Source organism: Daktulosphaira vitifoliae, unplaced genomic scaffold, assembly GCF_025091365.1.
Source record: "Daktulosphaira vitifoliae isolate Bord-2020 unplaced genomic scaffold, ASM2509136v1 Scaffold_4, whole genome shotgun sequence".
NCBI classification, from domain to species: domain Eukaryota; kingdom Metazoa; phylum Arthropoda; class Insecta; order Hemiptera; family Phylloxeridae; genus Daktulosphaira; species Daktulosphaira vitifoliae.
This window is the reverse complement of record NW_026099575.1, coordinates 5,599,533-5,615,455: the sequence shown is the minus strand read 5'-3', so window position 1 is coordinate 5,615,455 and position 15,923 is coordinate 5,599,533. Positions and strand designations below refer to the sequence as shown.

The 15,923-nt window shown below is 24.1% G+C and overlaps 2 protein-coding genes across 9 annotated transcripts; both read right to left on the bottom strand.

The window, feature by feature from the left end:
* Positions 1–872: 872 nt before the first annotated feature.
* On the bottom strand, positions 873–3,356 carry LOC126904556 (uncharacterized). Of its 3 annotated transcripts, none has more exons than XR_007703771.1 (5): positions 3,243–3,356; positions 3,003–3,152; positions 2,764–2,922; positions 1,632–1,865; positions 873–1,325 (listed from the first exon to the last, which is right to left on the bottom strand). XR_007703771.1 is itself a non-coding variant. In XM_050683672.1 (5 exons), the coding sequence occupies exons 1-4, from the start codon at positions 3,312–3,314 to the stop codon at positions 1,683–1,685; spliced, it is 564 nt and encodes a 187-aa protein (XP_050539629.1). In that variant the 5' UTR covers positions 3,315–3,356; the 3' UTR covers positions 873–1,325; positions 1,681–1,682. The 3 variants fall into 3 exon arrangements, 2 of the variants coding, with proteins under 2 accessions (XP_050539629.1, XP_050539630.1); XM_050683672.1 differs by having other exon boundaries at positions 1,681–1,865; XM_050683673.1 differs by having other exon boundaries at positions 873–1,230; positions 1,681–1,865.
* A 596-nt stretch (positions 3,357–3,952) lies between these two features.
* Positions 3,953–15,830, bottom strand: LOC126903885 (neprilysin-11-like). Of its 6 annotated transcripts, none has more exons than XM_050682430.1 (21): positions 15,680–15,830; positions 13,398–13,477; positions 13,297–13,340; positions 13,168–13,228; positions 10,302–10,405; positions 10,178–10,228; positions 9,837–9,998; positions 9,689–9,778; positions 9,389–9,629; positions 9,152–9,326; positions 8,980–9,078; positions 8,767–8,923; positions 8,632–8,701; positions 8,484–8,571; positions 8,244–8,414; positions 8,066–8,172; positions 7,925–7,983; positions 7,812–7,860; positions 5,687–5,885; positions 5,261–5,431; positions 3,953–4,394 (listed from the first exon to the last, which is right to left on the bottom strand). In XM_050682430.1, the coding sequence occupies exons 3-21, from the start codon at positions 13,304–13,306 to the stop codon at positions 4,221–4,223; spliced, it is 2,238 nt and encodes a 745-aa protein (XP_050538387.1). In that variant the 5' UTR covers positions 13,307–13,340; positions 13,398–13,477; positions 15,680–15,830; the 3' UTR covers positions 3,953–4,220. The 6 variants fall into 6 exon arrangements, with proteins under 6 accessions (XP_050538387.1, XP_050538392.1, XP_050538386.1 ...); XM_050682435.1 differs by lacking the exon at positions 15,680–15,830 and adding an exon at positions 15,595–15,617; XM_050682429.1 differs by having other exon boundaries at positions 13,297–13,477.
* Between the last annotated feature and the right edge of the window lie 93 nt (positions 15,831–15,923).

Below are 15,923 nucleotides of genomic sequence, written 5' to 3'. Positions count from 1 at the left end.
AAAATAAACGAATTTCTAGTTTTTCGCACATATGTCATTGAGAAATCGAAATAAATACGATTTAATTTTAATTTTTTTTTAATTGCATAAATTGAAGTTATAAAATAAAGTTCACCACATTTGGATTTAGTGAGAGTACTAAACTATAGCAGCATAAGCGACAATCGTTTGGAAAACAGCAACAAGTCAAAACAATAGGTCTAACAATTTAAGAATTCAATTGGAGGGTCATCTGAACAAAACTTTTTTTCTTATAACCCCTCTAGACAAATTTTAAATCCACCTCTGATTAAGTTTAACTTAATCTGTTTATTAAACAAACCTTACTCGCGTAATAAGTTGTTTGAGAATCTTTAACTTTGAAGTTATAGATAATCTCAATAAGTTTTGAAAAAATATCACAATTTTTGAATTAATAAACACCGAGTTTTATCAGTTTTATGATCAATGAAACAATAAAAAATGAACAGAATCGAACGTTGAAGTCACTGACATAAATAATGTAAAAAAGGTGGAAAGATTATTGATAGTTCAAAAATGTCTACAACTTAGCAGTCACTTATTTCTAAGTTTCTAATTTTTGTCAGATTAGTTGAACAATAATGATTTGTGTTTATTTTTCAGTAATGGAATGTTTTGGAAATAATTTTTTTCACTTTTTATTTATTTCTATCATTTAATTAAAAAAATATTTTCACCTCAAAGTGTTAAAACAAAAAAATATATAGAATATATTTTTATTATGAATTTATTGAGTAGGTAGATGTTAAATAGAGTAATATAAAGCTAATAGTAACATAATAAATAGAAAACAAATATTGTAATAATGATTTAATTCTCAATAAGAATATTTTTAAACAAAACTTGCCGTCATAAAACAATAAATTATTAAAAATATATAGCTCGTCCTCTATATGTTTTGGGCAATAATTCTACGGTATTTTAACATTAAAAATATATGAATTCAATGTGTTACAACGTAAATATAGTATGGCATATCTCTTATTAAAAATTATAAGGAACCAGGAAAAAACTTATAGTAAACAACGCTCCTCTGTTAATGTTCTGTACCAACTGACGTTGTGCAAGGGGAGAGGTATTCGTGTCGACCTATGATGACATAACTTATGTATAGTATTTGAAAAATGCTGATGCGAAGAAGTATCATACGCGCGATGATAGTAAAATCTGCTCTATTGATCGATTTTTCCATGTGGCCTAAAAGATGGACTAAAAATATTCAGGATTAATATTCGAGATGATTTTGTAATTGAATCAGCTTTTGAATCGGTTTTTGATAGCAAAACCACTTTGTACTTAAATAGCTACAAAAAAATTAATTTATAACTTTTATATAAGCTTTAACTACACCCAGAGGAAAACCTCGATCTATATAATAAATTCATTGTTCAATTTGATAAATATATCATTACTATTGAATCTATGATATATTTATCAATATGATAATTTTTTTTCTTGTCTTGAACAATAATTATTTAAAAGAATAGTTATTTTGTTCGTATTAATAAAATATTATCATAAACCCTTGATAAAATTTCTCTATCGAAATTGATTGAGGTTTTTCTTTGGGTGTATAAACTTTAAAGTGTTTTCTATGTCCTACTCTTCACCATTTTTTTAAAATTAATTCAACTGATAAGTTAGTAATTATTAAAATACATTTAATGACATTGCTTCTTCATTTCTTCTAAGGTGAATAATATTGATTGAATAACAACTATTTTTATACATCCGACAATTAATCCTTTAGAATCCTTTAACTCGTGCTTTAACATCCAACAGCCAAAAGGTAACGACGGACGTGTTGTACTTAATAGTTCTTTTCTAATTATTTGTCGAACTCCCTATTAAAACAAGTTTAATGATTGAAATACTATAGCAAAAATTAAGAGTTTCCATTTTTATTTTCGACAGTGCTATTTAGCAAATACTTATTATTTTACGAAATTGGTATTATGAATTAGAATTACACACAATTTATTTTTCAAAAATCGTTTTTAAGCTTTTTTTTAATAGAACGTCTTATTATTGTTTTACAAAATTGCATAGAATGAATTAAGGTAATTGTAAACGAGTGGAGTAGTTTTATAAGCGTTTTTTTCTATAAATCTACAAATTTTTATTTCAAACTTACATCTAATATGATAGCAATATAACATATAAGAAACAGATATTTTTAATTTAAAATAAAATCTTCAAAATATTTTAAGAATAACAATGTATTCAAAATTACCCCATTCATTTATATTTGTCTCACTTCATTTTAACTTACAAAAACGCAGGGTGAGTATGCGAGTAACTTTCTTTACTATCGATTATGGTGATTTTTTATCATTAATCTACTTTGAAATTTTCAAAACATAGTATAAATATCATTATATTTAAAAATTGTGATTTTCAAATTATGCAATAATTTATTAAATGGTAAAGTTATACAATACTATTTAATGGTTATATAGCTTTTAAATTATTAAAAGCGTTTAAAAACCAAGCCCATTCATTTCAATTTTTTCAAATCTTTTTCTTTCGAATAATTTTATAAGCTTGGTTGGATTAAAAAAGTGAATATATTTGAAAGAAAGCAAGAAAAAAACATGAAATTAAATGAAGTGGCTTCCGAGCTCTTCTTTTATTGTTAGTAACTATAGATTATTTAATTATACTACATTATGTCATTTATTTAAATAACATTTAGCGTACAAAATTAGAAAGTTAATATTACTAATAGCTTATGAAACTAACTTTTCTTACAGGACATTCTTTAGGTATATCTACGAATTCTCTTATTAGTGGAATAACAGTTAAATCATTTTTCAGGAAAAAACAAGAGCTTATAATTTTTCCTGAAAACACAGGCTCTACCTTCCATCCAATATTTTTTGTGAGAACAGTGTTTTGAGACTGAAAATAAAATTTTATAAATAAATCAATTTTATATGATCGATTGTACATTTTCTTCCAAATAAAAATTATTTTCCTACTGTTAAATTTAAACTAGGTGTTATATCTTGAAGAACCGTAAATTTATTGTTTTCTTTGTCATCCGAAAAATTATAATATGCATTTATAAATTTATATTGTTTATTTTTTATGCAGTTTGATACCTCCATTAAATGTACTACGAACGTAGGCTTAAAAAAGTATTTTAATCAATTTTTCACTTAAAATTAATACTTTGAAATACAAATTATTCTTAATAACGCTGTAAGATTTATACTTACCAAAGCTTTATTTGCTAAATTATGAAATGGTAAAAAAAATATTAGTATTATTTTCTTTGTGAAAATGTTCATTGTTATGCATTTATTTGACAAAATTTACCTATTCAACAGTTGATACATATAAATAAATGAAAACTAAACAAATATTCAATTCTCTATTTAATGTTGTTAGATTTAGTTAAATCATTCTGTAATATGTCCTTCAAAATGATAATAACAGAAAGATAACACAATTACAAAAAAAAATGTTTAAAATAATTTATAATAAATAGCTATATGCTACTGTTATATTATACTTTGAGTTCCATTGAACTTTATATCCATTTATTTGTATAATCTCCTGTCATGATAAAAAATTAAAAAAATAGAAAACGTATTCGGAATAGACCTTCTTTCTTTAATTATCATAAACAGTAAAAATTTTACACATAAAAAGGAAAATTTTAATTTTTGGTTGAAATTGCCGTATTTTTATTTTTATTATTTTATCAAGTATAATTGGTTAAAATTATCCTAGATTTTGATATAATCAAGAAAATGTTCGTATGATATGTTAAAATATTCATCATTATATTAATATATCAATATAAAATATCAAAACAAATTATACAGTACAACTTTTCATCGATAGTTACAGTTCCGAAGTTGTAATTATTGTTAGTAAATGTTTGAAATAAAAAAAGTACGTTTTTATGAATAAAAACACAAAATTTATAGAAAAAATATGTAATTTTTTTATTTTTAAATAAATATGTATTTACAACTTACATTTAAATTTAATAAAATAAAATTATAACATAAAACACATTTTTTTTTTAATAATAACAATTTTAATTTTAAAATAATGTTCTTAAATTTCAACTGTAGATAAGTCATTATATTATAACAATAATTTCCAAAATGCTTAGAAATAATAATTATAAGGCATTTACATAAAAATCAAAGTATTTTTATGTGTATACTTTTTTATTTGAGAAATTACCATAGCTGACATTTCTCTATTTCAGGATTCATTTTAGAACCAACTGGACAAGACCAAACCTTTGCAAAGTCTGGCATTAAAGATAAAATATTTCGAACTCTGACTGTATTAGGGCTATGCTCGTTTGTCATCATATCTTCGGGATTCTTATAATTATAGTGACAATATTGCTAGAAAATTCAAAGTAAATATTATTGATATTAATTTTAGTATATAATATTAAAATCAATTACCAAAGTTATTTTTAAATATGTCACTTGAAATACTATAATAGTACAATAAAAATAATAAAATACTATTTAAAAGGTAGACATTTTACTATTTTGTTTAAATTGTAAAAGTTAAAAACCATTCTAGACTTTTACCTCTAAAAGTAATATAAGCTGGTGATATTAAAAAATGATTATATTCATTCTAATCACTTAAAAAATATAAAATAAGTTTAGCTTTCAATTAATTATTCTAAATTCTTGTTCACCTATTATTTTAATTTTTAGATGTTTTATTCAATTTGTAACTAGGTAAGTCATCTAGTCTGGCTTGACACCAAAGCACTTAATATTCTTTGTTGCAAAAATTAAAAAAAACTAGAGCCTTGTTATATTTTACGCCTGGATGATATAGCTCCCTTTGCGCCCCCTTTATCATAACTTGATTATTTTAAAAAATTATATAAAAAACAAAAAAAGTTTTGTATTTGTATAAGTTATATTATTTTATGAGTTGATAGGAAGTTAATATAAATGTCGATTATTTATTATTACAATTGTAGATTAGTTATTACTATTAGGTAAGTTATAAGTTATTATTTTTCATTTTATATTTTCGAGCTCATTATTATGAATATTATAAAAAAATCATTTTACACGCGGAATTATTTTTACTAGCTTTGCCAAAATGTATTTGTTTTTAAAATTTAGATTTTTAATTATAGTTTTTATAAATTACTTAATCGTTTTGATTGCATTTCTAACCTCTGAACTGTTATTCATTATTTTTAAAATAATTCATTTAAGTTTGAAATATTTTTACATACACTGGCATAGCCTATGAAAAATAGTTGTTCATTAGTGTATTTTTCTAGTCCAGGTAGTCTAGGTTCCTTTCCTTCCGCTTTTACGTATCGCTGATAAGCAAAGTATGCCTGCTTTAATCCCAGAATATCAGCTATATTTTCATCCAGTGTTAGGACACCATCTAATTCAAACTGTAAAAATAATCTCATTTTAATTATACAAACATTGCATATAAAAAAATTAACAAAACACCACAAAGAGCACTTGAAAAAATACTAAAAAAATATTTTTTAAAGCGTTTCTTTGCGTGATTGGGTTAATTTTGTTTATTTTTAATTAATTAGCCACAAGTAATTAATTATACTTTTTTGGGGTTCAACTTAATTAGTTAATTTTCAATGACAACATTTTTATTTGAGATATATCAGGTTTTATATTATGTTTACCGTTTCATTCTTTATTTTTATTTTAATACCATCAAAATAATCGACCATACATTGAATTTTTTTTCCGTACTCTAAAATAGTTTTATTGGTCCACCATTGAATCACATTTCCCAACTCATTGTAAAGTATACCTGTATTGTCAAAATTATGGCTCAATTCGTGTCCTATTGTACTTCCCGTAGCACCATAATTCAATGACCTATAGGAAAATTATTATTGTCGTGTAATCATAGTTATTTTTATGAACTGTAGTTTATACTTTTTTAATAAAAATTGGAACATCAAAATGTTTTTTTTAAATTTATGTATAGGTGCTAAAAGTAAAAATTTGCTAACCTAAGATTTAGATAGGTTTTTTTAATGGTGTAGTTCAAATTGTATGTTGTTAAACGCATCTAAATGCATTAGTGTTTCTTTTTGCCATGAAAAAAATTATAAAAAATTTCACAATATAAAGTCAATGATACCTTATTAGAAACAGTTGGTAAAATTTAAGACTTAGGGATTTTCCTATCGTCTTATCTAATTTTTTTAATTTTTATTAATATATATATAATAAAAGTTTACGCATGTAGTGTTTTTTTAAACGTATTAATAAAGAATTTAACTATTTATTTTGCTTAAAAGTCGCTTATTGCACTTTGTTTAGATTGACTCTAGAATACTATATTATTAAACCCTAAATAAGTAGGTTTAATCAACAAAATTGAGAAAGTGCAGCATCAATTTTTGTATTATTATGTTTATAAAAAAAAAAACCCAGCACAGGGGGGTCGCGGCATAGTGGTGACGTGGCATAGTTAGATCAAGTATTATGATATCTGACAGTGATTAAAATCACTATCAAAAAAAACGCTTCGATGCAAATCTTTAGATAGTGTTTAATTTTAAAAAATTGATGGATTATTCTAAAAGAAACATGATCTGCTAGTTCGTTATTAATATCCTGATTCAGATAAAGTATGTCGAATGAAAAAGGGATTATTAAAAAATATTATTTCTCATAAAAAAATTATGTTGATCCATACACTTTTCAATAAGTTATAGCATTATAAAGTTAAAAATAAAATCGAGAATTTTTACACAAAAATAGCATTCGGTAGCCATTTTCACCATGAAGATAAAATAAAGTCCGAAATTTTTTTTTTTTCATGATAAAGTATATTACATTAGCTTTAATTTAAGATATATATAAAAGTGTCAGACTTTCCGGAACATTTTCAAAAGTCAAGTTGAAAAAATAATTTTTTTGTGAAAAAGTTGTTATTTTAAATCCCCCCTGTGGGCAGGTCTAGGTCAGATTTATAAAAAATATATACCAAATAAAAGGTAATGATATCGTGCATCTATATAAAAAAAAATTATATTGATTTGGTTATTTTTAAAAAAGTTATAGCAATTTTAATTTAAAAAAATTGAAAAAATTTCGAAAATTAGCGATTTTTAAGTTTGTAATTTTTTTGGAGGTTTCCCCCATTTACGGGGAACGAGGGAAAATTTTTTGAAGGTTTTCGTCGACTAGATACGATTTGTGATCTTTTGACGTATTATTGAAAGAAATCGGTTCGGTGAGAGCTGAGAAAAAGTGATAACAGACACACAAAAAAAAAAAACACGTCTTAGTAAAACCAATACCTTCTCAGCTTCGCATCGAAGCTAAAATAAAAATTTTAATAATGTTGATGATATGACGACTTTATTAGGTTTTAGTTCCTTAAAAACTAAACTACTATGTTTTTATTTAATTTTTTATTAATAAATTATTAAATGGAAGTATTGATTGCCCAGAGTTATTTAAAAAAATATGATTTTAAATTCCTTCGTTAAACTATATGATATAGTTCCCATAGCAATTTTTAATTAATAGTCCAATGCATTGGATCTAATAGCTTGTTATTTTATTTCATTCATGTACTCTATTCTCGTCTTTAGATTACTTTAATGACTTATAATGTTCATAAGTCGATATCAACTAATATGTAATTTATTTGTTTATTTGATTTTACTCAGTTTTCGTAATCATAAATATGATTGTATAGAAATACTTTTATTTTAATTTTTTCTAAATTTTACTTATTTAAAAATTAACAAAAATGAAATAAAATATTATATGAATTATACTCACTGCACACCGTTAAAATACATGGGATTTTGCAAAATTGCAGCGGATAAAACTATAAATTCAATAAGTATTTCTATTATCATAACACTAAACAAAATTATCATTAAACAACTTACAAAATGCAACTCTAGAGTTAAGATTATATGCATTTACTTCATCTGGTGATACCTCCCACCTTAAATTTCAAAGATATATTAATTATAGTGATTATAATTCAAAAATTGTAATGAATTAGTCTAAAAATAATACACGCTTACTCCAATTCATCAACATCCGTCGATTGCACTAATTTCGTCCATAGCAATTTAACTCTTTGTTTAATTATATTCAAAATATTTTTTGTATGATCATCTGTTACATTTAACTATTAAAAGTGATAAATTTTCAAGATATAAATAATAAAATACTGTGTAATTATTTGAAATATTATTTTACTTCTCCGTATAATTTATCAAGCATGTTCTCATAATTGTCTGGGTATCCAACAAAACTCCTAACTCTTACCAGTTTTTCCAAAGTAGCGATCTTCGATTCTTCATCCATCCATTTGCTATTCATTATCATGTCACGGAATGACATTATAATATTGTCAATCATAGTGTTAACCTGTTAAAAATAAAATTAAAATTTAGTAAGAAATCTAAAATTTAATTACATAAATATAAATATACTTGCTGCAATTTTATTATCGTCGTTTAATGTATATTTTAATGCATATCCAGTTACCATACTAAAGAATTCTTTTGTATTTAGTATACAATACCTGTACATAAATGAGAAAAATTCAAATTTTCACTATTATTAATTAAAACAAAAATTTTACTTCTCATTTTGTAGTTCATTTGGTAAAATATTATTCATAACTTTCAATCCATTCTGTAAAAGTGACATTTCTAAAAACAAATTAATTATAAACAAACTATGTAAATTTGACAATAAACTCATAAATGTTGTTTACTAATTAAAACTTTTGAAGTGTTGGATAAAATTGAAAATACATCAGCTATGTAATCTGCATTATAAACTAAAATTTTTAAGTCAGCAGAAGTTACTATTTTATATACTTCAGGTTCTGTATCCATAAATATTTCGCTTAAAAATGTTGTCCAGTTAAACTAAAAATAATAATATTTATAAAATACTAAATTTATATTTAATTATTTTTAATTACCTTAAAATTTTTCCCATGTCTATCAGTGAAGTTTTGAAGTTTTTCAATGGTAAATAATTCAGGAATAGATGATTTATTTGGATATTGATATTCTTGAATCTTTAATAAAATTAATTGTAAAATTTGTAGATAGTTCGAATGACTAAATTATTTTACATAATTAAAAACATACGATAGTAAGGTTTTTCGTGAAATTTCTGAATTCTTGTGATGTATTCAACAAATCATGAACTTTTGGAACAGAAATTTTCTGAGTTTGATTTAGCAACACATCAACCAGCGATTCGTACACATTTGTAAATCGCAATACATCTTCTGATACATTATCACCTGTCACGACATTGAATCTAAAAGACATTTTTGAATAAATATTAAAAAAATACCTTATCGTCTACAAAAAAATGAATACCTATTCTTGGAATCGGGAATCACATTTGGTTGATGAACAATAAGAAGAGTTTTTGAAGAATTTCTAGGGTCATCGTATACATTAAGACCAAAAAATACATCCACGTCCAAATTATTTTTTATTTTTGCTAAATAATTTTCTGCGTTTATAGGAACAGAATCTGCCAAATAATTTGTGTCAAATCCTATATCTTTCCATACAGTTGCTATCGCATCTATTGTTTTATTTACATTGTCCCTTTCTATAAAAAAAAAACTATTGTAAGTATTAAGATTATTCTTTGATTACTTTTAACCATACCTACGTATGCTTTCAAGCAAGATTTATAAAACATTCTAGTTTTATAAATAGATTCTGGTTCGCTATCATCGTTTTCCTTTTCGAGAAATCCTTTTAAGAAAAACTATTATATATTGACTTTAAAAAATGTCAAAAATTTTACACTCACTCTTGATAATGGCCAACGTTTTTTGAGTTATTATTGTATCCCAACTGTTTTCTTGAGATGTAACGAAAGAAAGATAATTTTCTTCAAAATTACCACAAGTGAATTGATAAAAATCTTCACATGGATCTGTATTATCATCCATACTATCAAGTATATTCATAGCTATCAAATGTTCATTGTAATAATATAATTTGTTATAATAATATTAATATAAATATAAATTGTATAATTTTTAATTTATATAGATTTCAGAAACATATTAACTTTTATCATTTATTTGATGTTAAAGTAAGATTTTATTATCATGAATTCTATTTTTGAATAATTATATTTCAACTTACATGATTTTATACAAGATTTGGTTGTACATACTGTAGGATAATTAGTCAAACCTAACAAAAATATATACCATTGAGTGATACATTACTTTTTCACAGAAAAATGATTTATTTAATAACCACTTACGGTTATAATATATGCAAATGGCAAACATAAATAAGACAAAAACTGCTGCAGTTGTAAAGCCTATGACAACAAGTCTTTTGCCAATCCTCTTTTTTAAAATAACACTAAACAAAACAAAAATTAGTAGACTTTCTAAGAAGTTTTTAATCAGAACAACCTTATAAAAATAATTTGTCTATAGAAAAATACATAAGAGAAATATTTTTCCAGTTCTTAATATGTAATATTGGATTAATCATTTGCAGTGTAAACACTAGATTTGGAGAAAGCGTATGATAGAGTACCGAGAGAAATTTTAAAGTGGGCATTAATGAGAAAAGGAGTTCCGAAAAGATACATTAATATAATAGAACATATGTAGGTGAAATGAGGATATCAGTGACAATAGGCGAAGACGTGATTGGAGAGGTGCAAAGTTTGAAGTATTTAGGGTCAGTTGTGGAAAAGAGAGGTGGTATTGACTAGGATGTAAGACACAGAATTAAGTGCGGGTGGTTGAAGTGAAGAGAATCGTTTTATGCGATAAGAGAATTCCAATGAGGCTGAAAGGTAAATTCTACAAAACTGTAGTGAGGCCAGCTATGGTGTATGGTTCAGAGTGTTGGGCAGTTGATAAGAAAGTAGAGCAGAGAATGAGTGTAGCAGAGAATGAGTGTAGCAGAGATGAGAATGCATAGATGGATGAGTGGAGTGACTAAAAAAGATAGAATAAGGAACGAGCATATAAGAGGGAGTTTAGGTGTAGCGTCAATCGTGGATAAGATGAGAACAAATAAACTTAGATGGTTTGGTCATGTTATGAGGAGAGGAAAATCAGAAGCTGTAAGAACAGTTATAGAAATGAATGCTGAAGGACGAAGAGGTAGGGAAGACCAAAAAAGAGATGGAAGGATGCTATTGAATGCGATATGAGGACAGCTGATGTGAACGTAGATGATGTGGGAGAACGTGTCAAGTGAAAGTTTGGGATATGGGTGGTTGACTCCAAGTAGTTGGGATTAAGGCGAAAAGAAGAAGAAGATTTGCAGTGTAGACTCTATACATTATATGCCAAATAATGCCACTAAATTAATAATTTAGATATATTTAATATTTCTGTTTTAATAATCAAAAATGTTGTCATGAATCATTGTTATTATTCTGGTAATTTTTAAGTTTAATAAAACAATATTTTGTTTTAATATTTAAGACAAATGTAAGAATAATAATATATAGTTAAGTAATTATTGGCTTTACCATCATAATAAAACATTTATAAAAAGATGGAAAAATTGCTTAAGATTTAAATTTAATACTAATTAAAATAAATTATAAAATAATAAAAGTTATATCTATTTATTTTTACAAAATCAGAGAATACTTATCAAGTGTTTCAGTAGTAATTATAACATTATGAGCACGAGTATACTTTCCAATGTCGAGATTCTACAGTTATAAATAAACAAATAATATTGTTTAACAATCGAGTAGAACAATAAAAAAAAAAAAATGCTATGAAAAATTGTCCTTGATGTTCTCGTTGTATAAAATGTATGTCAAGTTATTCAATAATAATTATAATAAGAGTAATAATACCACACAATCAAATATTTTATTCAATTTTAAATTATATCATCACATATTTTTTTGTCTCTCGTTAAATAAATTTTATAATACACCATTTTTTCCTAATAAACTAATTGCTGTAATTTTTAAAACAAATTTTTTAATACTAGTCACTTTTCTCTGTTAGCTTGGTATTTTGTTAACAATATAAAATTCGAATTTTTAACAATGTAATAAAACACTAAAACGATAACCGAATTTTCTGTATTACTAATTCATATACCCCCAACATTCTACAAAAAATGCCATTTGATATATCTCTAATATATGTGTCTGATATGTTTTATATTAATAGTGATATTTCTATTTAATAAGCCAAAGACTGAAGCTAATTTATTTTTTGTATTATTTTGGTTTTAGTTTTTAAACGATTTGTTCTGTTTAGGAGTTTTAAAATTCAAAATTAAAAAATTATCTATTACAATTTGATTTCATTTACCAATTTTTGAAAATGATTAGTTTTTGTTGGTAGTTCTTATAAAACCAGTAAGAATTTTTAGACTTGTTAATTAAATTAACCTAATATTGATAATCAGACTTTTTTTTATTTTAACTTGTATGAAGCATTATTTTTTATTTAATCTCTCATTATATCGAAGTCGGAATTCTTTGATTTATCGCAGTTTGAATGTTAGAATTATATTTTTTTAATTTACTTTGTAGTTTCAGTTTGAAATTTTAAAGTGATGAGTCTAATAGGTTTGCCATAACCCTACTATAAATAAAAAACAATTACTAAAAAATTATACACATTATTTAAATTGCTTTACCATAATACTTTTATAAAATTTTTGCAAAGAAAAAAATACCCAGCACAGGGGGGTCGCGGCACAGTGGTGACGTGACATAGTTGGATCAAGTATAATGATATCTGATAGTGATTAAAATCACTATNTAGATAAATAAAAAAGGGAGGTATTTCCCTTTAAAATATTTTAATAATTTTAATTGGAGATAATTTTTTTAATTTTAATTATATAACAATTTAGAATAATAATTAGTTGAAAATGAGAAATAAATAAAAATGTATTCTCTATTAATAAGCAATTATTCATTTTATTTTATTATCAAATTTTTGATATGTCAATATTTATTTCATATATCTAAGTGTCATCTGAATATTTTAATAAGACTTTCTTAACTTTGTTTCTACAAAATCATATAACTTATCGATAATTTTACAAATATATTTTTTTAATTCAATTTGATCCTTACATTTTATAATTAATTTTTTTTTTAATAATGTTTTTGTTATACTTACTCGCCATTTTGCGATATTGAAAATGAATGAATCCCTTTTCTTTCCATCGATTCTCGATATTCTATAAATATAAATTAAATAAAATTATTGAGAAATGTCGTTATAAATTATACTACTTTGTCAACCTACTATTTTCCATTAAAAAATATTGTTGACCAAGATATTTTTCAAATCTAAAACGTTTTGTTATTTTAAAGCATCATTTTTTTGTTAGCTGTATTTATACATACATTTTTAATTTAAAAAGCCTTTTGGGTCTAATAAACCAAAAAAAATCTACTTGGACAGGATTAATGGTTTTGTAGTTGACCTAAAACATTAAAATGTTATCACTCTTTATTAATAAAATAATATAATTATAAAATGGGCAATTAATAATTTAGCGACTCGATATTATTTTGTATTTTTATTACAAAGGAGTCGATGAAGTTACCGTCAATGAACATTGTACAATAATAACAGGTAAAGGTAAAATATTGCAATACTTATCTACAAACAGTTAATGGAGGGAATAGTCCCCCCTTTGAGATATATTATACGTTATTGTACAATGGACATAAGTCTAACAATATGTGCCACCATTGAACAATTTTTTTTGAAAAGATTTGGATACGATTGTCAAACTTCTAGTGACAATACTTTTTATAAAATATTAAAAGTTACAAACAAAAACTTTAATATTCTGTAGAAGAATTAGCCAATTTTTTATTACAATAAACATACCAGCTTATTGGTTAAAAAATCATACGACTTTTAGAAAATTTAAATTACGAATATTAAAAAACAACTTATATATATATATATATATATATATTTGTTACTTGTTGACTTAAAATAAAACAATAAGAGATAACTCATTAATACTCTACAAGTTTTAACTATTCCTAGAATTTCAATGTTTATTTATCATAAAAATGTAACCATGTCATTTTAGTTTTTTTCAAAATGGCAATAGAGATAAAATTAAATATGTACTTATATTATCACTTCTGACAAACATAGAATTCCTAAATACGAAAAACATACAACATTTATTTAAATATATGCACGCAAAAAAATTAATATTTATAAAGCAAGCATTCGCAAGTACAATGAATGGGAAATAAATGTATTATTTAATAAGTTCTATATTTATATAAATAAAATGATTTTATTATCTATTTTATCAAATTAAAAATCAACGAATGACTATATGATGTAAGTGTTTCAATTACTTTATTACTCATTTTATCTATGAGGCTAATTAATCTACGCAACTCAATAAATTTGTATCACTTAAAAGTTATTGACTACAAACTAATGAGAAATTAAATCTTTACATTGCAACAAGATAAATTATTGAACCATTACTTATTTTACATTATTTTACTTATTTTACATTATTTTACTTATTTTAATTATTTTACATTTATACAACAAAAAATTTCTTTTGTCAATTAGTTTAATCTCGGCATTCAATCGGACCAAATTACATTAAACTACTTCTTTAAATAACAAAATAACTACTGTAATTAGAACTCTCATAGAATAAATAAGAATTATCTAGCTGTTAATTAAAAAAAAAATTATGAAAAGTGAAAACAAAACTTGTTATTCTTAATCAAATTACCAATTTTATCTATTTACTAAACATTTTGGTGAAAATAATTTATAATTATAAATATTTTTTCTTTTGACCTTGAAGTACGCATTATTGTAAGGGTCATACAATGAAGGAAGGTTATGAGCTATTATGTTTAGAAGTTTAAAAGTGTCTCTTTTAGATCAAATAAGGTCTCATGCGGTTTTTTAGTGATTAACAGTGCGTTGTTAGAAACTGAATTTAGAAAAGATCTTTAGATACTTTTTAAAGTTACATAAGGTTTTTGTTTAAATTAATTAAATATAATATTTCCTTGATATACCTTCGAAAAAAAATTAATTTAATTAAATCTATTAATAGTATTAGTATAAAACATAAAAACTTACTAACTTATATATTATATTGTATTGTTTTTTGTAGCACAATTTTTATTAGTATATATGATAGTTAATACAAATTATTTACATATATACTCAACAGAGAATGTTATTGAAACTATTATGTTAAATATAATAACAATTTTAAATTGGTGACAGTCAAATGAAAAAAAATTAAATGGTTTATTCTGCAGAAAGATTAAATCAGTCATTAACCTGTTTTTGATAAGTAAATAATGCGCAACGTATACCTTTATGATCAGAATAGATGAAGCTTTGAACATGTAATAAAAATTTGAACATTCCGATTGATACTTTCAAAATTTCCAGGTAATAAAATAATAATTAATCATAATGTGTTTACACTAATTAATTTATCGCATAAATTTATCGGAAAATATTCGTTATTTTTTTTTTTTGCCAACAATAATAATTATTTATTTGAGTTTTTAAAAAATGATTGCATACCTTTTTTTTAAATATTGTTATTTTTTCGATGTTACATAAATAATATAATCCAAACTTTTACATAATTACACTTCGTATTACTTACCTACACTACGTATTTATATATTAAAAGTAATATCATAGTTATTCTTTGAATGTTGAATACACACATATATATATATATAAATACACCAGCATCTACATTAACATGTATGCGTTTAGACCGAAAGGCATTAAATGACTGATGGTTTCTATGTACTTAAGATTCAAGTAGAATAGTTTTTATACTAAAGAGTGCTTAACCGTGACCAAGGTTGCTAGAAATAAAAATGTATACCTGAACTTAATTT

Excerpts from the sequence above, each read along its gene's own strand:
- LOC126904556 (XM_050683672.1), bottom strand. The coding sequence starts at position 3,314 with ATGAACATTTTCACAAAGAAAATAATACTAATATTTTTTTTACCATTT. Across the intron at positions 3,153-3,242 it reads ATTTAGCAAATAAAGCTTTG|CCTACGTTCGTAGTACATTT; the intron begins GTAAGTATAAAT and ends TACTTTTTTAAG. Across the intron at positions 2,923-3,002 it reads CACCTAGTTTAAATTTAACA|TCTCAAAACACTGTTCTCAC; the intron begins GTAGGAAAATAA and ends TTTTATTTTCAG.
- LOC126903885 (XM_050682429.1), bottom strand. Across the intron at positions 7,984-8,065 it reads ACGGATGTTGATGAATTGGA|GTGGGAGGTATCACCAGATG; the intron begins GTAAGCGTGTAT and ends TTGAAATTTAAG. Across the intron at positions 7,861-7,924 it reads TAACTCTAGAGTTGCATTTT|TTTTATCCGCTGCAATTTTG; the intron begins GTAAGTTGTTTA and ends TTGAATTTATAG.